The sequence below is a fragment of the Cervus canadensis genome, chromosome 6, assembly GCF_019320065.1.
Source record: "Cervus canadensis isolate Bull #8, Minnesota chromosome 6, ASM1932006v1, whole genome shotgun sequence".
NCBI lineage: Eukaryota > Metazoa > Chordata > Mammalia > Artiodactyla > Cervidae > Cervus > Cervus canadensis.
The window spans coordinates 18760034-18787008 of NC_057391.1; the positions used below are offsets into that span (position 1 = coordinate 18760034).

Below are 26975 nucleotides of genomic sequence, written 5' to 3' on the forward strand. Positions count from 1 at the left end.
GCCAGTGCTTTTTCTACCCCACCATGCTGCCTTCCAGAACAACTCTAATGCCTCTTCACTTATTTTGAGATTTTTGTCATGTTTTTCCTGAGCTGCCCCTTCTTCAGGCTGATATACCCCTCTTTTTTCCTCTGGACGCCCAAACACCTCATGGCATTATCTTAAAGCCACTGGCAGACCTTTGGACCTTTCGGCTGTCCAGGCCTCACTTGAGCTGTGGGGCTCTGGCTCTGGGGAGGCTGTGCAGTTGCCAGAAGGGGTGCGGGCCCGTGGCACGGCCTCTCCTGCAGGGACCACCAGGCCTCAGGGCAGAGCTGCTTCTCGTCAGGTACCCAGGTGGCCTTGGTGATGTGTTGTCTGTGAAAGGCTAGTCTCGGAAGCTGTCAATCAGTGAATAAAATTTTAAATTTTCTTGCTTACATCTTAACAGACACCATATCAGGAACCTTTATGTGTGCTCCATAGTGAGTACTGAGAAGAGCTTTAAATCTGTAAAATTGTGACCACTTAGTTGTGTAGGTGAAAAAAGTCCAGCATCTGGTTGACAAATTCTGGGGGGACTCTGAAATTAGACCATTCTTATTTAGCCTTGGCAGCAATGCCAATCTGTGTTCCCTTGAACTAGCATTGACCCGAAGTGCTCATTGAGCCAGTTTCAGGGGCTCTTAGCAGTAGGTAGTGAGAACCCCAGAATGCGCATATGTTCAGTGGTAAAATAAATGCTAACATTTAGGCTTTCCTGCTGTAGAATCTGTTCGAAACACCCCAAGCACTGACACCATGCCAGCCTCCTCGTCTCAAACATGCTGTACTGATCACCAGGATCCTGAAGGTGCTACCAGCTCCTCTTACTTGGCCAGCTCCCAAGAGGAAGATTCAGGCCAGAGTCTCCCTACAGCCCACGTTCGCCCTTCCCACCCACTGAAGAGCTTTGCTGTGCCCGCGATCCCGCCGCCCGGGCCTCCCACCTACGATCCAGCGTTGCCAAGCACACCGTTACTCTCCCAGCAAGGTGAGCAAGGAAAGCAGCACCGCTCGAGGGGCCCTGTGGCTCTGGCTCAAGACCCCAGTTGCCACTTCTTTGCAGAATAACAAAGCTAATGTCCTCCAAGCTGATCCTTATCCTCTCAGGGAGGATAGGGGCTCGTCCTTCGGGAACATACATAAACAAGAGAATAATTTGGCAGGGAGCAAAGGCTGACTTTCTGAAGTATGTTTTGTGTGCAGGACGCTTGGTAGAATCCAGTGGCGTGAGTATGAACAACAGATCTGGGCCTCCCAGAACTGCCTCACTCCATAGAATTCCTGCCAACTGGAGAAGGATTAGGGAGTGCAAAACTTGGAAGCAAGGAAAAAACCAAGGTTGCAGAAATAACCCTGCAGAAGGGTTATTAACTCGTCAAGTTCACACAGCTCAACAAAGGTCCTCTCACCTTAAAGGGATGCTTTTTTGCCTCCTACTGTTTCACATAAATTTCTCTCTTATGATGGTTTGTTTCAGAATAAGTCACTGGTTGTCAAGCTTTTGGTCTCAGGACCCTTTTTAGCTCTTAAAAGCTGTTGAAGCTGCAAAAGAACTTTTTCTTCACATGAGTTATACCTGTCATTATTCACTATATTAGAAATCAAAACAGATTTTAAAACTATTTTATTCATATAAAAATAGCAATAAATCTGTCATGTTAAGGTAAATAACATATTTTCATGAGAAATAACTTTCAAAATAAAAATATAGTGAGAAGAGTAGCAGTCTTAGATTTTTGCAGCTGTCTTTAATTTCTGGCTTAATAGAAGACAGCCAGATTCTCATACCTGCTTCTGCATTTAATCTGTTGCAGTGTGTTGTTTTGGTCAAAGAAAATCTGGCCTCACAGATATGTAGTTGGAAAGGAAAGATTATTTATATAAACTTTTCAGACTGCTGTGGGTATTCTTCTTTGACACTGCAGCAAAACTCAGCAAACTGTGATTTCTTAGAGATTTGTTTGTCATGTGGAATCCAAAAGCATATAATTATTCATACTCTGTCACGTTAAATCCATCTATACTGCACTTTGAATGCATGATACTAAACACCACATGTTGGTCATTTGGAAAGTATTGGTTCACTAACTTATACAGATCCTCCAAATCTTGATACATTTTGTTAAATAGTATGTAAAAACACATTCTTAATATCATCAAAGTCTGTTAAGTATTGGGAAGCCCTCAAGCTTATGGTTGCAGATAAAAGTTTTTCACAATTCTGATTTTTCATTTTAAACTTAAATTTTATCATTGGAAATAAATGCTGTCCATTGTCTTCCCTAAAGTGACTGACAGGCTTCACTCACTTTATAGAAAATGTCTGCCAAATGCTCAAGTCTAAATAACGTGTGTGTCAGTCTTTCTCTGAACGATTAATAACATTGTTGTTTTGTAATGAAAGCACCAGTTCAGCTCACAACTCAATTACAAGTGCCTTTCAAAGACAGCCATCATGCTTTGGTGTGCAGTAGTATTTTACCCGTATTTCCATTTTAGAATATTTAAAAGATGTGTAATCAACTTCATAACATAACTTTTTCTACATTAATTACACTGGCTCTTTTTTAAACTTGGCAAGTGTGCATGTTCATGAATGAGTTTACAGCGTGGTGCCAATACCTAATTTGTGCTGAGGCTCCAACGTTTTTTCCCACTATTGCTTTTGTACCATCAGTGGAAGGGCAAATGTGTCTTGGTTTTATTATGAAGAGTTTTGACCTCCCAGACATTGTGTGAGGGGCCCTGGAACTGCTACACTGTGAGAACCACTGGTCTAAGAGATGAGTTTTTAAAGCCACATGGAACATCTTCTCTGGCCTCTTGGATGCCCTGCTCTCTCCCTCCTTCCATCCTGTTCAGTCCCTTTTCAGAGCAGGAGCTCTGTGCTGGGTGTGTGTGCACCCCTCACCCTGAGCAGCGTCCGGACCTCACATACCTTTGTGAGGATCAGGGCAGCAGGCTCAGACTCACCCCTGATGGTGCCGCCTTTCCCCCTGCAGCTCTGAATCATCACATTCACGCCGTGAAGACGGCCTCCATCGGGACTTTAGGAAGGAGCCGGCCTCCTATGCCAGTGGTGGTCCCCAGTGCCCCTGAAGTGCAGGAGACCACAAGGATGCTGGAAGACTCCGAGAGCGTGAGTCCCCGTGTCGGCCCAGAGCGCGGGGCCGGCTCGCTCAGTCCGCCGGCGGGCACTCGGCTGCTCCCCTGAGCCTGGGCTGTGCTGCAGGCCCGATCTGCTTGGATTGGCTTGTCACACCGGCCTTCCTTTCAACTCTGGCCTGTCTCTCTGATCCTCTTGTCTTGGTTTGAACCATCCACATGTTCTTTTACCCCCAGCCCCTGTTCATGATCTTTCCTGAGCAGGATGCTGTAGAGGAAGTTGCCTGAGTGATTGCTCTCAAAATAAAATCGGCAGAGTCTCTCCTTGATCTTTCACTCCCACATTCCAGTAGATATGCTCTACCTCTGCCTTTCCTGGCACAGGACTCTCTTAGGAGGAGAGCTTGGGCCCCAGAGATCCAGGGGTTACACCAGCTGTGTTGGCTCTGACAGAGACTAGAAGGGGCAAGCGGTGGGGCCTGTGAGGTCCTTGTGACCCTGGCAGCACGAGTTGGAGGAAAGGCATTTTGTGATGGAAAGAAATGAGTGGTTGCTGGCTTGGGCCCGTCCTGCAGCCTGACTCTGCCGGGCTGGCAGGGACGTGGGTGGTCCAGTCTGCCCAGCAGTTTTCTCGCTCATCCCTCGACACGGTGACCTCTTTCCGTGGGCCCTCCTTCTGGACGGCTGTTTGGAGTGTGCCCGGTAACACTCTTCTCTTTTCCGTAGAGCTATGAGCCAGATGAGCTGACCAAAGAGATGGCCCACCTGGAAGGACTGATGAAGGACCTAAACGCCATCACGACAGCGTGACCACCTTGACCGGGACGTGACTCCCGGCCCAAGTCTAGAAGTCTTGGGACTTAGCCTTGAAATCAAGGAGTTGTACAGAGCACCAGAGGACAGCACTTGAGAACACAGAGTGAGCAGGCCGCCCGGCCAGCGCCCCCGCGTGGGGCCGGCTCCAGGCCTGGCCACCTGCCTTCTCCCAGTCAGCCTGGAAGACGCCTGTGTTGAGGCAGCTTCCCTTTGCCTGCCGATACCCTGCAGGACTGGGCACCATGGGCCAAAATGTTGTGTCCAGGGAAGAGGCAAGCAGTGCAACCTATGTTTCACTTGGTGGGCAGGCCGTGTCTTCATGCTGCGACGGCATCGCCTTTATGGAGTGTAGACATTGGCATTTCTGTACAATTTTATTTGTGTTCTATTTTATTTTACCTTCAAAAGAAAAACACTTTCAAAACCAAGGAAGTCCGTGGTGGTCTCCACAAGTGGTTGACATTTGACTGCTTGTTTGAATTATGTATGGAAAGTCATTGACAGTGTGGGTTGTTCCAGGGGTTGGTTTGTTTTTGTTTTTGTTTTTATTTTTGATTCTGAGTCATTGCATCCTCTACCAGCTGTTAATCCATCACTTTGAAGGGGGGAGGAAATATTGCATTGCTGTTTGTAAGCTTTTTTATTATTTTTTTATAATTATTAAAGGCCTGACTTTCTCCTCTCATCACTGTGAGATTACAGATCTATCTGAATGAAATGTAACATTGAAAAGACTTGTTTGTTGGTTTCTGTGCAGTTTCAGTATTGGGGTGGGGGCGGGCTGGGAGGGTTGGGAATTGGAAATGGAGGGGCTGCTGAGATCCTGTGAATGTTTCAGTCATTGTACTTTCTTCCAGAAGCCTGCAGAGAAAGGAAGCATCTTCTTTATTGTCCTGGCATGTCCATCTCTATTGTCACTAAGTTGCAACTGGAGTTTCATTTGGATCTAGTAAAAAAAAGTTCTTCTGTGCAATAGGTGGGTTCAAGGATGTAGCTGCCCTGGTGTCTTGGTAATATCCTGATAGTAACATCCACGCTGAGGAGTCAGACATCACATTACAGGAGTGATGCAGTTCAGGGCAGAAGCCTGGCACGTTCCTGGGATATCAGAGAAGAGGATGGACCCCCGTCCTGCTGTTAACCCTCTGACCTTGAAGAAGTCGGATGTTAAGGTGGGAGCTTTGTCCCCACACAAGACTCCTTGCTTCTCCCTAGTTCCTGTCCTTGGTCAGTCCAGCAGTCCAGCCCTCATTTCTACGTCTCGGAGCCCCTGTGGAGAAGGCGTTAGCAAGAATGAAGCAGGCAGGGGCTGCAGCACCAGTGAGGCTCCCAGTTCTTTCTGAACACTGTCCCATAAGCAGCAGGGGACCAGGAGAGCGCCCCCCGCCCCCCCCCCAGCAGCTCAGCTAAGCCCCTGATTCGAACAGGGCGACAGGAGGTCTCTGAGGGGCCCTGAGAGGCCAGCCATGCGAGAAGCCTCTGGCTTTTACAGGTGGGTCTCGTGTGCTTCTTCTTTAAAAGGAAAGGAGCTGAGTTTTTTTTTATATATTAAGAATATATGAAGAAAAAATACAGGACTGACCCTCAGGCATCTTCCCTGACTCCCCAGCAAACCCTAGAAGAGTGTGTCAGGCAGATGGAGCTGTGGTTTGGTAGCCAAGAACTGTCGTCTCAGTGGCTGAGACCACCAGGGGGCGCTCAGCCTGCGGCAGGCAGGAGCCCCACTTGCCTTTCTACATTGGTCATTTCCCCCGCTTAGGTCTCATCGCACATTGGCTCTTCCAGGAGGTAAACTCTCTGTTTCTTGATTGGGGGCAATGAAAAGAGCAGTGCTGGACCCTCTGCTGCCCTGCTAGCCGGTCATGGAGGATAGTGCCAGGCAGGATTCCGGAAACCCAGTGCACTTCAGCTGATCCTGAAAAAGGCACTCTGGACACCAGGAGCGCTAGATTCCCCAGAAACTGTCTTACCTTTTGCCCAAAGAGACATGCTCGGTATTCGGGGCATTCCCTCCCATGAACCCTGATACTTCTGTTACCTCAGGGCCTTGGTACCTGCATACTGCCACAGAACTGGGGCGGGGGGAGGGACCTATTTTTAAATAAATAACTGTTCAAAGTTGGGGGATTTTTTTAAAAGTAAGAAATAGGAAAGCTATTCTGTATTGCACCTTTTCACAATTTAATACATTTTCTTACATTTTCCTGTGATTTTTGAAATTAAACCATTGTGTGTCTTGTCATGTCCTAGTTGAGCTGCTGGCCAGCAGCTTCCTTCAGGAAGATTTGGAACAAACGTGTCTGTTGCCTTGTCGCCTGCTGGAGGGGGGCCTGGAGGGCTGCTGGGAACTAGTTTCTGTACACACTTGTTTGGCCTTTTCTGTAGTTGATGCTGTAAACTCTATGGCTTTTTGAAAAACAGTTTCATGTTTTTATTTAGTATTGGAAATCCAATACACTTTTTTTAATTCAATCAAACTGTGGTCTGGACAAAGAGTTATTTTCCTTTTTCCTTAGGGAAACAGAACTTGCGGAGGTGGGGAATCCCATTTCCCCGCCTCAAGGGGACTTCACCCTCGCCCTCGTCGCCATAAAGGCAGGAGTGCTCAGGGGCACATAGGATGGTGTGGTGGGGGAAGCTAGGTGGTGAGCCTAGCTGGTGAGTCCACCAGCCCCAGAGATGAGCCCTGTTCCCACCCCCGTTGCTCCCCTGCAGGGACTGAGAGTCTGAGGGATTGAAGGTCACACCTGTCAGAAAGAGACAGGTGACCCCAGCAGGAAAGCACAGCCAAGTCCCTGGTGTGGCAACGTCTGGGGAAGCAGCTTGGTCTGTGTTGGTGCACAGACTGGCCCCATACTCAGCCTGGGCCTTCCTGACCCCGCCCGCACCTCACACCAGTGTGTGATGGCAAAGCCCTAGAGCAGGTGTCTGCAAGGAGCCCTGCCTGGCCTGGGCTGCCTCACATGCTGACTGTGTTCACTGCGTCTTAGCTTGGGCTGCTGTGACAAAAATACCATAGACTTGGGGGGCTGACACAGCAAACATTTATTTTCTCACAGTTCTGGAGGTTTGGAAGTTCAAGATCAAGGAATGGGCAGACATGGTGTCTGGTGAGGACCCGCCTCCTGGCTCGCGTCTTCTCACTGTGTCTCACCTGGCAGAAGGGTGAGAGAACTCTCCGGGGTCTCTTTTATTAATATAAGGGTGCTAATCCCATCCTGGGCGCCCACCCTCACAGCCTCATCACCTTCGTGTGTTGGGGATTAGGATTTCAACATGTGAGTTTGGGGAGATGCACACGTTCAGTCTGTAGCACCCTGTAAGCGTTCTCACAGTGTGAGCGTCTGGGCTCAGGTGAGCGCAGCAGCCACAGGCCCTGCCCTGCCTGGGTGTGGAGGAGGGCGAGGGCTGGACACGGAGCCCAGGGTCCCTACTCACTGCCCCTTTGGCCCCGGGACTTCATCTGCTCTGCAGCCGAGCGATCGGCAGGAAACCCAGATCCCGTCACTCCCGTCAGCCGTGGAGTCAGAGCTCCCAGCGCCGGAGCCTGTGCCCGCCTGCCGCGCCCCCCAGTCCAGACACTGTCGCTTGTGCACCCAGTGTCTGGCTGAGAGCAAGGCAGCCTGGGACACGCTTCTCGGTGATGTCACACGGACCACCACTTCCGCCTTGTTCCAACAGCCAGAGAGGCCGTCCGGGCCCTCCTCTGCATCCCTAGATGGAGCTCTTGGCACATTTCATAGTGATTTATCTGTCTTCAGTCTACTTGACTGGACTCCGTGGGGACAGGATTTCTTGCTTCTCTGAAGGCCTAAGGCCAGAGGCGGATTCTGACGTGGCAGATCCTTGTCCCCCAGGTGGATGGACAGACAGAGACTCAAGGCCTGGAGTGTGTGGGAGGCTTCCCGCGTTTGCACCCCCTCCCATTCCCTTAGAGGGATCCTTGTAAGTCCCTAGTGTTACTGGCCCTTTGTTATCCGGCGGTGAACTTGAATGTTAACAAAGATCTGTCTGCCTGGCACAGTCATATGAAATGAAGCTGATGCCACAATGATGGACTGGGTGCTGGGAACTAGGAAAAGGATATCCTCCAACTGGTTCTAAGACGAACACTGAACAACGCTCTATATGAAAAAGCAATGCCCTCCTTTCCCAGTCCATCAGCTCCTCCTGAATTTAGCCACCTTCCAGTCAGGGGTGTGGTGCCATCAGGAGAGATGGTAACCATGCTGAAAGTGAGTGTTAGTCACTCAGTCGTGTCCAAGTCTTTGCGATCCCATGAACTGTGGCCCACCAGGCTCCTCTGTCCATGGGATTCTCCAGGCAAGAACACTGGAGTGGCTTGCCATGCCCTCCTTCAAGGGATCTTCCTGACCCACAGATCAAACCTGGATCTCCTGCATTGCAGGTGGATTCTTTACCATCTGAGTCACAGGGAAGCCTCAGCCATCAAATTGATGGGGAGAGGACATGGGCAGGGGGTGGACAAGCCGGGCCAGCCCTACCTGCATGCAAAGGATCTCAGACAGTTGGTGCCTGACTCTTCACCCTAGGTCTCCACAGGTGAGGGTGGGAAGGGGGAGAGGTGGGAGAGAATAATTCAAGGAAATAGTACTTCCCATTTTTCATAATCTTGTAAAAGTGTGTAATGTTGAAAAATGATATTGACGACTACAGTTACCCTCCAAGCACAGTGGATGATGTTCACCTCAAGAACACTCTTTACTTGACTGTGGATTAGAGAAATGAAAACATGGGCCTAGGCTGAGCTCAAGATGGGAGGTTTTGCTGTGCTATAGTGAGAAGAATTTGGCATTTCCTGAAATAATCGGGAGAGGGGAAGCAGCAGGTATATCAATCAGAAGATGAGAGAATGAGGGCCGGTGGGAGGATGCCTGCAGTGGGAAGGGGCTTCCCTTGAGGCACTCCAAAGAAGGTTAGAAATGAGATCTGAGAGGGAATTCAATGTCTTGTGCTCGTTGCACCTCCATGACCTGAACCCCATCAACTCCCCACGTCTTCCGTAACATCTTCCATGTACACAAGGCCTTGCACAAGTTATTGACTTTCCCCCTTCCAAGAAAGGGGCATCTGGGTCACCGTGGTGAGAGACCACAAGTGTGGCATGGTGAGTGAGGGTGACCAAAAATGGGATTGGCACGAGCCAGAAGTGACCAAGAGAGTTTAAAACCTGAGAGTTCGTGGAAATCAGGGGACACAGGAGAAGGCACGAGACCTTTCCCAGGTCAAGAAATGAGAATCCCAGCCAGCCTTATCCAGGTTTGAAGAGGCAGACTGACCTCAGGAGGTATCTGGGTTGCCACCATTCTACATTTCCACACCCTCCACCTCAGTGGCCCGGAGCAAAGCCCCATCACCCGTCACGGTGCACACAGGTGCCTGCCGCTAGTTACTGCCCCTACCTTTTGTGGAGGTGGTCTCCCCAAGGAGAATTTTGGGAGCCATCCTAAAGTCTTCCCTCAACATGATAGCACATGGCTCAGCAACCCCCACGGCTATCATAATGTCCCCAGACTGGCTTCTCTGTCATCCGTTGTGCAAACTCCTCCTCGACCCATCCCCCCACCTCCGCCTCACGGGCCGTCCAGCCTCCACACAAAGTTTTGATTTTTCTAACATCTGGCCTCCCTCCCCTGCTCAACATCGTGCAGTGGCTCCCCTGTCACCTGCCCTGCAAAATAGGATCTGGTGTGGCCCTGCTGCTTCTTGGCTTTTGTTTGCCACTTAGCCTGCCCTTTGACCCAAATTTGGCCCTAGCAATACAGAGCAATTTGCACTTCAGAATAAACCTTGACGTCTGACCTCTGTACTCTTCTCTTTGCCTCAAATTGTCTCCCTAACCCCTACCTACCCTCACTGCTGGCTTTCTCTGCCTCATAAATTTCGATTTATTTTTAAACACCCAGCCTAACCATTCAGTCCCCAGGTGGTTCTTGTTCTTGATCTCTGTCTCTTCCAATACACTGGGAACTCCTTCAGGAAAACAGTCAGGCCTGTGTTTGTATTCTCCCTTCCATTGCCTAGCATATTAGAGGTGTTCACTTGATGAACTTGCCTGGTGAAGAAGATGGACTTGCAGTCACTGTGGGCCAGTGCTGGGGTAATTTGACAAAATCCTAATTATGCTTGAGAGGATATATTCAGAAAGGTTTTGCAGCAGAGGTAAGGCTGAGCTGAGTTTAGGAATTAATGAGGCTTTCTGTCTGGAGGGAGGAGGAGGCCCATGCAGAGCTGGGAATCTAACCTGCTCCTCATGGCCGTGAGACACCTTGAGGATCCAGCCATCCTGCCCGGCGCTGGGACTTCTAGGACCGCGTGGGCCTCCTGTCACTAGATAAAGTGCTGGGACCCCCAGGATATGGAGAACACACAGCTAGTGCTCTGCTTCCCCAAATCCCTGAACACTGCAAGGGTAATGCTGGCCTGGTTGAGCTAGGTTTGGTGGGGTCAATCCTAGTGAGTTAAGAATAAGGTGAGTTTTTTCCATAAACTCAAATCCCAGGTCTTACAGAGAATTCTGGGCAGCTTCCTATAAGAGGACACAAAGAGCTGGGATCTGTTCTTGAAGGCCAAATGATGGATCACGCTCAAGAAAACCAGCTGATGAACATTCCAGACCAACACACAGGAGGGAAACTGGAACTGAAAGCAAAGAGATCTCAGTGTGGGTAGGTAGTGTGAGAAAAGGAATATTATGGGCCAGTCAGAAAAGTCTTCCTCCCAGGAGAAGCTGGGAATCGTTCGTGGTTTCACGAGTGTTCCCTAGTGAAACCACTAGGTGGCTTTTTGCAGGGCTCTGAAGAGCTCCAATCCTTTCTGTCTCTCAGCACAGAAAGAATTCAGTGAGAGGCAAAGTGGTAGATAAGAAGTGATTTATTAGAACAGGATCCTTGCGAGGCTTACAAGTGGGCGGGCAAGCATTATGGGCTACAGTTTTGTAATCAAATAAAAAGTGGGGAGATGGAAGAGACCATCTTCTTCCTTATTCTCAAGCAGACGCCTTGCTTCCATCATCATTTCCTCCTCCAGGAACGGGCAGGGGAGTTTTCTTGTTCCTAAACGGTCAAGCAAGAACTGTCATGGCACTACGGGAAAATTATTTCAGGTCTTAGTACAATGAGGGTCTTTCACTTTGAAATGTTCCTCTCCCATAAATTATTGTTTTTCATGTGTGCAGAGAGCATGTCCTAGGGGCCATTAACTTACTGAGCTCTCTGGGATGGATGTGGGTCTCAGCCACCACTGTTTTATTGAGTGGGGGCATGTCTCAGGGTTCTGTGGTGTGGTTTTGCTGCTAAGCATGCCTGCTTGGTTTTGTGGTCAAGCAAACCTGTTTTCTTGAGTGATCATTAACTTACAGGGGTCTCCCAAATCCCCCTAAAATTCCCTGTCTATCCACAATCCTAATGGGATTTCTGAGCTATTTGGTTCCTGCTCTGTCCCTATTACAAGGACCGACTACAGGTCAGGCACTGAGGATGTGGAATGAGTATGACCATCTCTGTTGATGTGTTCACAGTCTGGAGGAGGACACAGACATGGAACAGACAGAAGCTACCATCCACGATGAATAGTGCTAAGAGACCTGACCATGTGATCTGGCAAGGTCAGGAAGGAGCTTCCAACCCTGACTGCAGCATCTGCCAGACACAGAGGAAGTACCACTGAGGATGGTGAGAATGGTGGGGGATTCACTGGAGAGAGGAAATGGTGCTTCTTCCAGCACTGCTCGTACTAGATCTGAAAAGCAGGGAAGACTCAGATACTGGCTAAATAACAACAGTGCCAAGTTGCTTCAGTTGTGTCTGACCCTTTGCGACCCCATGGACTATAGCCCACCAGGCTCCTCTGTCCATGGGGTTCTCCAGGCAAGAATACTGGAGTGGGTTACCATTCCCTTCTCCAGGGCCTCTTCCCAACCCAGGGATCAAACCCATCTCTTAAGTTTCCTGCACTGGCAGTTGGGTTCTTTACCACTAGCGCCATCTGTGAAGCCTAAATAACAACAGTAAGTAAGTAAAGTCGCTCAGTCGTGTCCGACTCTTTGCAACCCCATGGACTGTAGCCTACCAGGCTCCTCTGTCCATGGGATTTTCCGGCAAAAGTACTGGAGTGGGTTGCCATTTCCTTCTCCAGGGGATCTTCCTGACCCAGGGATCAAACCCAGGTCGCCAGCATTGGAGACAGACGCTCTGCCGTCTGAGCCGCTAGGGAAGCCCAAATAACAACAGAGAAACTTATAAATTATTTGTTCAAAAGAAAGTAAGGGATTTCCCTAACAGAGGACCTGAAACCTGAACACAAGCGTCAAACAGAAAGAGAAGCTACTGCTTCCCTAAGGAAAAGCCAAATAAACAGGAATGTGGAAACGGAGAGGAGCACTGGGAGCTGGGAGCCAAAGCTCATGAGAGCGTGGCCCAGGAGAAATCCACCCGTCAGGAAGGAGACCAAGGAAGTCTGACTGGCACCACTGTATTTTAAAAAAAAATAGGTAAAATTTCTCATCTCCCTTCAGAATGTGTTGACGATTTTTGTGTCAATATTCACAAGGGTTATCAGTCTGTAGTTTTCTTCTTTCATATTTTTTTTTTAATCTGGTTTTGGTATCCGTGTAATACTGGCTTCATAGAGTAAAGAAAGTGTTCCCTCCTCTCTACTTTTTGGGAGTTTGTGAAGGATTGGTGTCCATGGTTCTAAACATTTGGTGGAATTCACCAGTGAGGCCATCTGAACCTGGGCTTTTCATTATGAGAAGTTTTATTCCTATTTGAATCTCTCCACTTACTACAGGTCTATTAAGATTCCCTATTTCTTCTTCATTCAGTTTTGGTAGTTTGTGTGTTTCTAAGAATTTGTCCATTTTACCTAGGTTATCTGATTTTTTGGCATACAAGTTGGTGGTATTATCCCATCTTTCATTCCTGTTAGTATTGGATTGGCCAGAAAGTTCATTTGGGTTTTTCCGTGAGATGTAATGGAAAAATCTAAACGAACTTTTCGGACAGCCCAGTATTTTGAGTCTTATCTGTCTCCGTCTGTTTCTCTCTTTCTCCTTTCTTTTTTGGCAGTAAATCTCTCTCTCTCTTTAAACTTTCAAATGGCAGGTTTATTTTATTTGGTAAAGAATTAACAGTTGGGACTTCCCTGATGGTCCAGTGGTTAGGACTCTGTGCTTCCAATGCAAGGGGTTCGAGTTTGATCCCTGGTTGAGGAATTAGGATCCCACATACCTCGGTGCAACCACAAAAAAAAAAAAAAAAAAAGATTTAACAGAGTTAATTTGATGCCCCCCAAATGAGGTAACACTGCAATATTTGCATATGAAAACTTTCCTTGAAACACTTACTCAGATTTGTTTTGGCTTGTCAGATCAAAGAAACTTCAATTTCAAGTTTGTTCACACAAATCAAAAATTTGTTACTTTGGGAAGTAATTTGTTAATTTGGGAAGTTTCAGAATGGCAGTGTAACTGAGCAGGATGCTATGGGGCCCTTCCCAGGACAGACACCTCTCCCTCCCATAGCTTCTGCTTTAACTCCTCTCGGAAGTGCCTGATGACAGTATCTGATGTACAGTTCCTGAGTTGTTTCATAGATGCCAAAACCCCCACCAAATGGAAGAAATTAACTACTTGATGACCAAATACTCCATGTGCGCCTCCTGGCACTGAAGGACTGATGATGTTAACCCCTGTAGCACTGCCCTGTTACGTTACTGTCAACCAGGCAGAGAATTGTACATGAGCTGATCACATATCCTGGGGCACCAAATGCTTTGCTCAAAGCCATCAGGGAGTTTGGGCTTTTTGAGCACTAATGTCCTGGACTCCCTGTAAGGCATCTTATAATAAATGCTTCACTTTCCTTCACCACAACCTGGTGTCTGTAGCTTGGCTTTACTGTGCCCTGTGAGCAAGGGGATCCAGGTTTTGGTTCAGTAACAGCAGTTCTATCCCAGAGGCATAATTACCAGGGGAAAAAATGTTCTCTAGGTAAGAGTTCTGACAGCACTGTAATACTGTGTCCATCCTTTTATACCAAAGAATATGCATTTTGCAAAGAGAGTTCATATTTCTATGACATCATTTTTGAAAAATGTTCTCAATTGCCTTACTGTCTCCAACAGAGTCAGTGATCAGATTGTTAAAATTTGTTAGTTTTGTTCATCTTGTCAAAGAACCAACTTTTGATTTTGCTAATTTTCTGCATTGTCTTTCTATTCTCAATTGCATTTATTTCTTCTTTAATTTTTATGACTTCCTCCCTTCCACTTGTTTACTTTGCTTTTCTTTTCCTTAGTTTCTTATGTTATTGATCCAAGATCTTTCTTTTTAATATAGGGGCTTACTGCTATAAATTTCTCTCAGAGTACTGCTTTTATCATACCCCATATGTTTTGGTATGTTGCCTTTTTGCTTCTGTTCATCTTAATTTACTTTCTAATGTTTTCTTGTGCTTTCTTCTTTGATCCACTGGTTCTGTAAAAATGCATTAATTTCCATGTATTTGCAAATTTTCCAAAATTCCGTCTGTTATTGATTTTTAAAACCATTGTACGATGGTCAGAGAACACATGTCATATGATTACAATCCTTTTAAATTTCTTGAGACTTGTTTTGTGACTTAACACATAGTCTATCTTGGAGAATATTTCATGAGCACGTGAAAAGAATATGAACTTTGCTGTTGTCAAGTAGAGGGTTCTAGATGCCCTGTTTATATTGCTCAAATTTTCTACTTCCTTGCTGATCTTCTACCCTGTTCATCTATTCATTATTGAAATTGGGTATTGAAGTCTATAGCTTTTATTGTTGCACTATCTATTCCTTCCTTCCATCATGTCAAGTTTGCTTCATGAATTTTGGGGTTCCGCTGTTAGGTGTATATATGTTTAAATTGTTAATTGTTCTTGACAGATTGATCCTTTTATCATCTTTTGATCCTTTTATCATTTTAAAGTACACTTCATCTTTAGCAACAATTTTGTCTCAACAATTTTGGCTTCAAAAGAAGCCCATAAAATATATAATGCATGTGTGCATTCTAAGTCACCTCAGTCGTGTCCAACTCTTTGACACCTCATGGGCTGTAGCCCACCAGGGTTCTCTGTCCATAGGATTCTCCAGGCAAGAATACTGGAGAGGGTTTCCATGTCCACCTCCAGGGGATCTTCCTGACCCGGGGATGGAACCCACATCTCTTACATCTCCTGCATTAACAGGCAAGTTTTTTACCACTAGCACCACCTAGAAAGCCCAAAATATATATGTTAAATAATATAATATCAATAAATAGTATTCTATATTATTAATATTATATTAATGGCTATTAGTAATCTATAAATTATGTATTTATATATTAAAGCTATGTAATATAAATTTGAGAGAGGTATATCTCAAAATTATATTTTTTTTAAATCCATCCTGCCAATTTCTGCCTTTCAAGTACTTGATCTATTTACAGTTTATGTTAATTATTGATAAGGTAGTATTTACACTTGCAGTTTTGTTGTTTGTTTTCTATATGTCTTCAACTTTTGTCCCTCTGTTACTTTGTTACTGTCCTTTGTGATAAGTGTCCATTTTTCAGTGTACCATTTTAATGCCCTTGTCAAAAGGCACAAATTATAAAAGAAAATTTGATGAGTTGAACATCCTCAAAGTTAAAAATATTTACTCTTTGAAAGACATGGTTGAGGAAATGAAAAGGTAAACCATAAACTGAGAGAAAATATTTGCAAAATATACATCTTATAAAGGACTTGTCTCCTGAATATATTATTTATAATTTAATAATCAGAAATAAATGACCCAGTAAAAACAAATGAGTAAAGATTTTAACACTTTATCAAAGAACCCATATAGATAGCAAATAAACACTCAAAAAGATGCTCAGCATCTTTAGTCATTATGGCAATGGAAATGTAAACCAGGAGTTCATATAACATACTGTCTTGAATGGTAGAAATAAAAGACATGATCAAATACTGCAAAGATCTGTGGTACCTGGAACTCTGATTCAGTTGCTGGTGGGAATACAAAGCAGTATTCCAACCTCAGAAAGTAATCTAGAGGTATCTGATCAAGTTAAATCTATACTTACCAAATGACTCAACAGTGCCACTCAGGAAAAATGAAAATGCAGGCTCACATGAAGACTTGATCATGAATGTTCTTAGGAGCTTTATTCTTAGCAGCCCAACTGGAAACAGCCCACTTGCTCACCAGTGGTGAAGTAATAACAAACCCTGGCATATTCAGCCAGGGACGCTTGCTCCACAGAACACAAAACAAAATGGACAGGCCTTAAAGGCTTTTGACTAAATGAAAGAAATTAGGCACAAGGGATGACACACTTCATGATTCAATTTATATGAAATTCTACCTATATTTTGCCAGAAAGGCAAAACTTTAGTGATAGAAAGCAGATTGCCAGGAGCCAGGAGCAGGAGACTGACTGCAGAGGGATGGAGGAGAATCTGGAGGAGTGAGGGAAATGTTGATTATCTGCATTATCAAGGTGGTTCTAGAACTGGATAAATGTGTCAAAACTCAGTGAACTGTACACTGAAAATTGGTGAACTTTGTTATCTATAAATTATACCTCGATAAAGAAAATAGATACGATTAGCAATAGCAACAAAAATTAAAGGTACTAGGAATAAAACTAGCAAAACGCACAAACCTTCATGAAGAAAATTGGAAAGACTTGGCAGAGACAGTTAATGCCCAGTAAATATTCCACATACCCGCCCACATCGAGCAGCCTCCTTTGCAGTTACTTTGGGGCCAAGTGACGAGCAAGGATGAGAAGGAGTGAGATGTGTCACTGCCAGAGACTGCCGGAGAAGAGTCGTCCAGAATCTGTGGTCTCTTCCAGTTCTCCCCTCTCCTTCCACATGATCTTGGAGACCACGGGTTCCAGCTGCTGTCAGTAAGGAGAGTGGCTTTCTGGCCTGCTGGGGACTTAACCTAAGCTGGAATAAATCTTCACTGTGTTAAACCATTGAAATGTTGGGCTTTTTCTGTTGGGGCCATTAGTGCTAATTGCTCTAATACAAAAGAAACAGTAAAGAAGACCCAAATGTGGGTCTCATTCATCCATAGAAATACAAATTTTAATAATAATGTTCATGTAATTTCAAAGCAGAAGTCCAATGAGTTCTTCATGCATCTTAACAAACTGATTGTACAAAGTATATGGTAGCACAGAGACTAGAGTAGCCAAGACATTGTTTAAGAAGGAGGTGACAGGACAGGCTCTACTAAGATCTACACACTTGATAAAGCTACAATAACTAAGATGGTCTGAACAAGGATAGACAAGCTAATGTTACTGAACAGAGAGTTTGACATAAACCCAGATGTGACATATAAGTGACACTGTAAATTAGTAGGAACAATTGGCTGTCTGTATAAGACAAAAATGAAATCAAACTGTGTCCTGACATCATACCCAAAGTCTGGGTCAGTTAGGTTAAGTAAATGTGAAAAGCAACACTTCACAGTTTAAAAATTAACACAGAAGAATATATTTATAACAACAGAGTAAGATAGGTTTCTTAAACCAGCAAAAAAGGCACTAAGGAAGTACTAGACTTTTTAAAAAATATTGCTAATATTGATTTCATTAAAATGTAAAACTTCTGTTCACCAAAGAACACTGAGAAAAGAAAGAAAGAAAATATACGCCATACACTGGAAGAAGATATTTATAACACATACAATGAACAAACAGATGTATGTATGTAAAACTCTTATGAATCAACAAAAAGACAACAATAGGAAATCAGGCAAAATACATGAAAAAATATTGCTCAGAAGAGGAAACATAAATGGCAAATGAATATTCAAAAAAATGCCAACCTTACTGGTAATTAGGGATCTGCACACTAAAACACGATTGGATGTCACTAGATTGGTAAAAATAAGAAAGTCTGATGATTGTAATCATTAGCAAGAATGTGGGTTAAGAGTAACTCATACCCTGCAGGTGGGAGTGTAAATTGTTAGAACTAGTTAAAACAACTTGGCATTATCTTGTAAAGTGAAGGTTAAGTCACCCTATGACTCAGTTCTTCCTCTCCTAGATGCAGAGCCTAGAGATGCTTCGACGTATCTGTATCAGGAGCCACAAATAAGAATATTTGTAGCAACAGTGTTTGTAATAGAGAGAACTGGAAATGATTGACTATCTGTCTCCAGAAGAACAAATATGTCTATGGTGACATATTCAGATACTGAAATGCTATACAGCGGTGAAGATGAGTAAACTATGCTCCATGCATCAACAAGATCTCAAAATTACAATACTGGATGGGAAAAAAAAAGCAAATTACTAAAGAATACATACAGCAGGATGCCACTTATATAAAGTTCAAAATTTTACAGATAACATTCAGTGGTGTATGTAAGTGGAAGCCGTATGGTCCACCCCTGGTGCAGGCAATGAAAAGGTGAGTTATTTGTAGAGAAATTTTAAACAATAATAAAAACAGACTCAATCTGCTGCTGCTTATCCTCATGCATCAGTGATTCGGAACAATATTATTGATGAAACCCTCCTCCCCACAAAGACAACTACTTCCAATCCCCTCCCTTCCATCTTGGTACACAACTGAGCACGTTGTTTAGAGACATTTTATTTCTGCAGTAAAAAAAAGTATCACGAATAGCAATGGGATGATTAAAGTTCATCTGAGTGGTTTATCTTGGAGAGCAAGACAGGGATACAATTGGGGACCAGCAGATGCTTCCAAAGTGTGTGCCTTATGTTCTATTTTTAAAACCAAGTGATTGGTGTATGGCTACTTATCACATTTTTAATATTAAGTATTTGTTATGGTTATATCTTCTTCTGTGTGTATGAAATATTCCACCCTCAAGAGAAAATTGAAAATGCCACATCAGGGGAGGGCCGGGATTGGAGAAGACTCACTCTGGATGCACTGGAAACTTCAAACTCAAGAATGAAAGGACCATGGTTGGCCAGAAAAGGATGAGGAGCCATGTGTGGGCCTGAACTGAGGGGGAAGCCATGAGTACGGGTGAGGCTTCCAGGAAGCAAGTGGGCAGAGAGAAGATGATGGGGTCATGGCCAGGGGCTCAGAAGCCTTGAGCCTCCAGAGAAAGAAGAGCTCTTTCTTCTGAGGCTGAACAGAAAGAGCAGTGAGAGGAAAGCAGGTCCTAAAAGCTGGGGTGGGCTGGGCAGCAGGACAAAACCAGCGGAGATCTGCCTTAGATTTACCAGGGGGCCGGGGAGGACCTCGTCTACCGTGTTCTGTGAAGAAGAGGCGGGGGCCAGATTGCTGTGGAGGAGGATGTGACTCAGAGGAAGGGAAATGAATGTGGGGCGTCCAGACAACTCTCAAGAAGTTTGGCTGACAAGATGAGGAGGGGCAGCTGGGAAGAGACTCGGAGTCAAGGAGGGATTTTATTCAATTTTTAAAATGTTTTTTTAAAAAACTCCAAGTCTGATTTAACCTCACTAGGGCAGAGAGTGTCTTTGGGCAACTGGCAGCTGTAAGCATGGCAGGTGTCCGCTGGAGTCAAAGCAGGGGGTTCAGTGGCATTTTAAGGAGGGGCTGGCTGACTGCCCTGGTGGGGAGAAGTGTATCATTACTGAGTGTTCAGAATTGCTGCTAGCTGGAGATGGTGAAAGGTAAGAGAAAGCAAACCACATTTAGTCACTTATATTCTGTTTTAAAAATTTTCTACAGACTGTGCACCCCTTTTTGCCTGCATGGACAGACTGCTCCTGGCACTCGGCCCTTGGTACACGCCACCAATGGGAGTGATCAGGTTTGAGTCACCAGACCCCAGGTGTGCACCCTGGCTCCTTCGCATTCTAGCCAGCTGGTCTAGGCAGGTTCCCTCTTTGAGCCCCTGGGCTCACTGTATTGAGGCCCTCCCTTAGGGTTTTTTTGAGGATGAAATGAGAGAACAGGAAAGCACCAAGTGCCCAGCACACAGTAGGTGCTTACTAAGTGTCCTGTTGTAGTCAGGGAACAGAGAAGATAGTGACTGGTATTGCTCCAGCCCCCAGTGGAGGAGCAAGGCCCAGTGCAAGCCTGTGGTGGATCCAGCGAGGGGCTGAGTGGAGGCAATTATCCCGGATCTACCCCTTGCAAGTTGGCTGGGCGTGTAGCTAATCCCTCCCACCCCCCAGTGGCTGTCGGTCTGCAAAGGCCTCCCCATAGCCCCAGATGCCAGGCCTGCATTTTGCCCTGCCTCCTGGTGGGTCCCTGAGGACCCATGGCCTCCTGGGCCGCAGGGGGCAGTTGTCATGGGGATGCAAGGCCTGCTGCAGCTGCCTCCTTAGCAACGGGACTCCCAGGCCAGTTACCATGGCAACAGCATCTACTAGGCAATCACCGATGGGGATGGGGACGGATTCCCTGCCCTTTTCTGAGGACTTTCCCCTCTGGAGCGCTGGCAACACGGCAATCCGCCGCCACTGCGCAGCCCCAGGGAATTTGCCTTCCAGACTCAGATAGCTGCCTCTCTCCTACGCTGCAAGGTACAACTCTGAGGGCCCTGGGGACCCTCTTTGGCGAGGGGTGGAGGAAGCAGCCCTGAGGGTCTTCTCAGAAGGTCTGGAGTCAGGCGCCCCCTCCAGTGCCCACAGTGGGGAGCGCTGTGTCACACCTCCTAACAGTGAGGCCTCTCTGGTTCCCCAACTCCCGCAAGAGCCCAGCAGCAGTGTTGCCGCCTTGGCTACTCTAACATGCAAACTTCTGCCCTAGCCATGACACCCTCCTCCCAGCCTGGTAACCTTTTGTGACCCATCTGATCAGGCTGAGATGGCATCTCTCTCTTCAGGATCTCACTGGAGTTCACGTACACACTGACTATCCTTCTCCAGGACCAAGGAGTCCCGGGGACCCTGCAGCCGCCACAGCTGGGGGGGAAGGCCCTCAGTTAGGGCCTCACACCTACACTAGCAAAGGACACACACTTTCCCTCAACCTCCTCCTTAGTGACTCTCACCAGCCCACCAACAGTGCACGCTTCTGTCCATAGCCAGACCTCACAGTCTCACAGCTCTGCTCCCCACCCCCTGCTCTTGGGGGCAGAGTCTTGTGCATACAAGCACCCTTTGCTCTGGGGACAATGCCCCACTGCCCTCCATGGCCAGGCTCTTGAGGCTTCAGAATCCACGCTGCACCCCCCAACCCTTGCCCCTAGAAGAAGGCAGCATCTGCTGGAATTTTTTTATTTAAATAAAATATACAACTCGGTGCATTTACCGTTTTCTGTTTTAAAAGTGGAAGATTTGAAAATTGCTTGTGAGAGATGGGGAATGGAAGGGTCCACTGACCAGACCTGGCTTCCCCAGTCTCTGGAGTGGCTAGACTGAGTCAGAGCTTTCATAAACTGCGTGTGTATGTATCTGTGTGTCTGTGTGTGTGTGGAGGGTGGCGAGACCAAGTCCTGGTGGCAGGGAGGTTCCTCACTACTCATGGCCCTGCACCCCCCCACCCTCCCCCTGCCACCTCCAGGTCTAGACCAAGTTTGGATCCATAGGTAGGTGCCGAATTTCTACGAGCAGCACTCATAGGAGGTGCTGCTATGTGCAGCTCTGAAAACTCAAGGGGGCTTCTTCTGCCCAGCAGAGACCAAGGCCAGGTGGCTCTTCCGAAGACCCCAGGATCCTTCCCCCTTTTCTTTCCTGGATTATTGCCTCACACCCTGTGACCCATCTATAGAGAAATTTTGTCCACATCCCAGGACAAAGCCTGATCTCGTCAACATTCTGGCTTAAGAATGTGGAGGAGTGTTTCAGATGGACAAGGCAACACCAGCCCCTCTCATTATTCAGGCCTTGGCAGCCAAACTTCTTCCCACCCTTTAGGCAGTGGATGTACCACTAACCATGGCTCTGAGCTGTTTTCATAATGGCCTCCACTTTGGACCTGCTTCTGGCTCCTGGTTGCCCTCAGAATCCAAGTCAGTTCCCTTAGCCTGTCACATAAGGCCTTCCTTCTGACCACAGCCTCTGGATCTCTTCCCACAGCCCCTGACTCCACAACTCCACATCTACCTCAGTCATTTCCCCACTGTGCACCCCATCTGACCCCCTGCTTCCTCCTTCCCTCCCTCTAATCTTCCCACACCTGGAGGCCTGGTCAAGCCCACCACTGGCCACACACCTTCCTAGACCCTTAGAAAGTTCTAGCTACCTCCTGTGTCCTAAGATTGTAAGTCCTGGAGACAGCAGCCAAAGCTCCTTGGGATCTCACCATAGCTCACCGGGGCAAGGTGCTGGGCACATGAGGGGGCAGAAGAAACGTGATTTATTGAGCACCTACTATGGGATGTGCCAGGTGCTGGGCTGGGCATGTCACATGTACTACACTTCTCATCTGGTCCTCATAGGTCCTTGTGAGGTGGTACCACGAGTGTTCCCATTTTACAGACGGGTAACAGAAGCTCAGATAAGTTGTTCCAAGTCACACAGCTAAGAAATGGCAGGTCTGGGATTGAAATCCAGGTCTGATTACCTCCAAAATGTGGTTTCTTCCCTCTATACCCTGAATGGGTGTCAAATTCAGCTCCTCTCAACACAATTTTCCAATGGAAGGAACATCAGCTTTAGCCTAAGGTAGGCCTGGATTACAATCTCAGATCAGTCTCAGCTCTGCCACTTGTAATTATGCAATTCTGGAACAATGACTAATACTTGGTTTCCTCGTCTGTGAAATGGGAAGAATCAAAGTAGCTAAACCTCCTTCAATTTGTAAAATTGAAGAAGTTAATGTGTGTAAAGTGCTAAACCAGTGCTTGGCACAGAGCAGACTCAATAAATAGAAGCTTCCCTCCCCTCCCATTCTACAGATGGGAAAACTGAGGGCCGCAGAGGTGATGGGATGTGCTTGAGGCCCTACAGCGTAGGAGAGGCACAGCCTGGAGTCTTCTGCTTCCATGGAGGGAGGTCGGGCTGGGGCTGGGTTTGAGACCAGAGAAGGGGAAAGAGGAGGCCTGCCAAGAGGCCCTGGGGTCTTCTTCCCTGAGGACTGGAGAAGATACTTCCCCCAGGCCCTGTGGTGCCCAGCCTGCAGGCCAAGGCAGGTTACTGGATGGAGGGTGACCTGGGTGTCCTGGCAACATGGGGTTAAACTAGATTGCACACACATGTGCACATGTGTGAGTGGCTATCTACATGGCTCTACAGAGCGCTACATAGCTATACATATACACATCTTACATACATATACATATACATCTTGCTAAATTTGCAGTAGAAAAAAATGCAAGACTCTCAGGACCCTGGCCCATTTGTCCCCAGGACTCAGGCAACTGAGAGTCCCTAGGAACAAATTCATGGGCAGCCCTTCCTGGAGGAACGGAGATGACTCCCAGCAGAGTGGGGCTCCAGGTTCACAGCTAAGGGCCTAGTGGTGGCTATTGCCCTACAATGAATACAATGACGGGTCTGCGCTAGGAACCCCAAACATGGGTCATCCCCACCCCTGCCAAGCCCCAGAGACCCCACCTGCCTTCCTCTGGCTTTTGCACTTGGGCCCTGCCTGCTCCCCTCCCCCCTCCCTCCCTCTAGTGCTGAGTATTAAAATAGTCTATAAAAGCAAGTGACCAAAAATCTATAGCTCTAAGAATACCTGGTTATTTTCTGCTGTCTTTTGTTTTTCTGGTGTGGGTTTTTTAATGATAATTATTATTGTTATTGGTATATCTCCTAATCACAGTTAAACCTGAAGGAAGAAAGAAGGGAGAAAAAGAAAAAAAAGAGGAGAGGAGGAAGGAGGGGACGCAGCTCATAGGTTGGACGGCAGTTTGGAGCGCACCGGCTCAGACCGGGCCCCAGGTTCCCTCTGGGGAGCAGCAGTCAGAGGGGGCCCCCCAGAAGAGGTGGCTCTTGCTCCAAATAAAGAAAGAGGGGGTGGCAAAGAACCTGAGGATGTCTTCCGAGGCAGAGTGACGTGCTGGCCAGGGACGGCACCATAGGGCCTCCCGGGGAGACCGAGGCCCCCGCTGCCCCCGCTGCCGCCCCCACCTCTGGGAAAGAGCGGGAAGGCTGCCACCGACTCCCCAGAGGAGTGCGGGGAGGCTCTGCGGAGAGTCTGCGCCCCGTCCTGGGGGAGGGCCGGCTGAGAGGCTGAGATGAGCTTGAGGTCCTGGGTCAGGCGGCCGGGGGTGAGGGGTGGCGTGCCCCGGCGCTGGGGGACCTGGGGCGGCGGGGGGCTGGATGCAGGGGGCAGGAGCAGGGAGCCGTGGGAGCCGGAGGCCCGGGGCGGGGCACTTGGGAAAGTTCTTGGAGGGCCCGGGCTGTGGCCAGGAGGGCTGGGCCCCCCTCGGGGGGTGAAGGCGACAGGAGAAGCCCCCCCTGAGGCCCCTGCCGCCAAGGACAGCCGCTCAGGCTGCCGCGGGGGTGTCTCTGGCGTACTCGGCGGGCCGGCGGCCAGCCCGGGGGACAGCTCCCCGGGAGGCTGGCCCAGCTGCCCGGGGCTGGACGACGGGGACCTGGCCGAGGGCGGGGGCGGCAGGAAGGGCTCCGCGAGTCCCAGGCCTCCCCGGGCCCCCGGCAGCGGGGGCGGCGGCTGACTGGCCTGCGGGGAGCGGGCGCCCGGCTGCAGCGGGGTGAGCAGGGGCGAGTCGGACGAGGACAGGGAGCCCCCCAGCGCCTTGTGGAAGTGGCCGAACCCGGCGGTGGCGGCGGCCGCGGCGGTGGAAGGCGTGGGCGCCGGGGAGGAGCCGCCGACCCCTGGCGGCGGGGAGGAGCTGGACGAGGGGAGGAGCGGGCTCAGACCGGCCGGCGCGGAGAATCCAGCCAGTTGTTGGATGTGAAAGGAGGAGGAAGACGGCGTGTCCACCTGGGATGGGCTGCTGGCGGGCGAGGCGGAGCCCAGCGCCGATGGGATCAGAGACTGCAGCCGCTTCAGGTGCCGGGGCGTCTGCCCGGCCCCGAGGCCGCCGAGCCCGGGCCCCGGGGGAGGCCGGAAGATGGCAGCCGGCAGGCGCGGGTGGTGGGTGAGGGCGATGGCCACGGAGGTGGTGGCGGCGGCGGCCTGCAGCGGCGCCTGGATCAGCGGGGTCCAGATGACCGGCGTGGGGGTCGGCGTGGCGGAGGCGGCGGCCTGGACGCGGTGCGCGCAGTGCGCCATCTCCCTGTCGTGCTGCACGATCTGCTGGATGATCTCGTTCTCCTGGTAGTTGAAGACGCCTGAGTTGAGGTCGTGCTGGACTTTGTGGAGGAGGATGGAGTTTTTCTTGCCTGGACCACCGAACAAGATCAGGCGCTTAGGCTGGGGTGGGAGCAGACAGAAGCCCCTTCCCCGCCCCCGCCACCTCCCTCCCGGCAGGCCGCTCACCGATGCGGTCCAGGCGGTCCAGCGCCACCGTCTCGAAGGCGCGCCGCATCATGGGGTACTCCTCCAGCACCTCATTGAAGTTGTCCACGCTCAGCGAGTAGAGGCGGCAGTAGGTGTCAGCCCTCACGCTGGCTGTGCGCCGGCCCCGCGTCAACAGGCAGATTTCTGCCAGGATATCAGGAGTTGGGGGCTCCCAGCAGATTCCAGAGAACCCCACCCCCACCCCATCCCACCTCGACCTGGGGCCCTGCTGTCTGGGACAGAAGCTTGACAGGCTCACAAGGCCCCATCCCCAGGCTGTGACACCTTCGGATGCCAGCCTGCAACCAAATGGCTACCAGACTAACTTTCCCATCTCTGGAACCACCCCTGTAGGAGGAAAGGGCAACCCACTTCAATTTCCTTGCCTGGGAAATCCCATGGACAGAGGAGCCTGGCAGGCTACAGTCCGTGGGGTCGAGAAGAGTCGGCTAGGACTGAGCATGCGCTAGGCTCACAGACACCCACTCCCGGGCAGTGGCATGAGGGTCTGTGATGTCATCCTCAGTGACTCCCCAACCCATCCCCCGGTCCCCCCAGGACCCCTTAGCTGCCTCACCTCCAAAATAAGAGCCATCTGCCAGCTTGGTCTCCTTGTTGCCCTTGGTGAGCACGCTGACCACCCCGTGCTGAATGAAGTACATCTTCTTGCCAATGGTGCCTTCCCGAATGATGTAGTCCCCAGGCTGGAAGACCTCGAAGCGCAGCTTGGTCAGCATGGAGGTCACAAAGTTGGGATCCGCGTTGGCAAACAGCGGCATGGAGGCCACCAGCTTTCTGCAGTTAAAGTTGATGATCTCCTGCTCCCAAGATCGGGTGAATTGAGAAAGGCAGGCGGAGGTGAGGGGAACCGCCCGGCAGGAAGGCCTGGCTCCCCTCCCGGGCCACCAAGCTCACCTCCCGCAGTGGCTCGCTCAGCTCGCCCAGGATGCTCTCCTCGTCGAACATCTTGCCCTGGTAGCGGTGCTCGTAGTAGTCATGGATGCGCTGCCGGGTGTCAGGCGGGAGCTTGTGGAAGGACATGTACTGCTCCACCTGCTTGTACTGAGCGCCAGGAGAGAGAGAGTGTCACCTCCCGGCCAGCCGGTCCGACCGCCCCAGCTGGCACCACGCTGTCTCGCCTGCTGGTGGCCAGAGCCAGCGTGGCTCCCGCGGGCCTTTTTGGCTGACCTTTGAGAGTGAGGGCCTCCGCCTGGGTGTGGCCCTGACTCCCAGCCACTTGGGGTGGAGGAGGGGCACTAGAGCATCCAGTCTTCACCATGTTCAATACAATGATTCCTCTAAAGGTCGGTCTCTTCTGTGTCACACCGGGGACCAGAGCTGCCTCGCTCACAGACTCTAGAAGGAGCTGTTTCCCAGCAGTTGTAACAAACTGGCAGAGGCAGCAGAATGGGCTGCATTAGAGGTCTGGAGGGATTGGAGACTGGAGGCAGGATGCCTGACGCATCAGACGGGGCATGTATCCAACCATGGCCTCCGGTGAGGCTGTCTTTGGTTAAAGATCAACTCCAGCTGGGCCTACCAGCCGGAGGGAGGGGCTGGGTAGAGAAGGAATGTTAAGTAAAGGTTTGGGGACAAGAGATTTGTGAACTTAAGTGCCCAGGACTTAACCAACTAAGAAACGCCCCTGCCCCCCCGCCCCC

The 26975-nt window shown here is 48.9% G+C and overlaps 2 protein-coding genes across 5 annotated transcripts in view; one reads left to right on the plus strand and one right to left on the minus strand.

Moving 5' to 3' along the window:
- Nucleotides 1–6422, plus strand: part of NEO1 (neogenin 1) — a 218571-nt gene extending 212149 nt beyond the window's left edge. For all 4 annotated transcript variants that reach the window (XM_043471016.1, XM_043471017.1, XM_043471014.1 and 1 more), the window contains 3 exons: nt 749–1012; nt 3027–3163; nt 3856–6422. In XM_043471016.1, coding sequence (XP_043326951.1) covers nt 749–1012; nt 3027–3163; nt 3856–3939 — 485 coding nt within the window. In that variant the 3' untranslated portion in view covers nt 3940–6422. The remainder of the gene's footprint in view (nt 1–748; nt 1013–3026; nt 3164–3855) is intronic.
- Nucleotides 6423–17064: 10642 nt separating this feature from the next.
- HCN4 (hyperpolarization activated cyclic nucleotide gated potassium channel 4) overlaps nt 17065–26975 on the minus strand; it is a 49304-nt gene continuing 39393 nt past the window's right edge. The window contains exons 5-8 of the mRNA XM_043471018.1: nt 26230–26376; nt 25892–26132; nt 25294–25458; nt 17065–25196 (exon numbers count right to left, since the gene is read on the minus strand). Of these exons, the coding sequence (XP_043326953.1) occupies nt 23740–25196; nt 25294–25458; nt 25892–26132; nt 26230–26376 (2010 nt within the window). The 3' untranslated portion in view covers nt 17065–23739. The remainder of the gene's footprint in view (nt 25197–25293; nt 25459–25891; nt 26133–26229; nt 26377–26975) is intronic.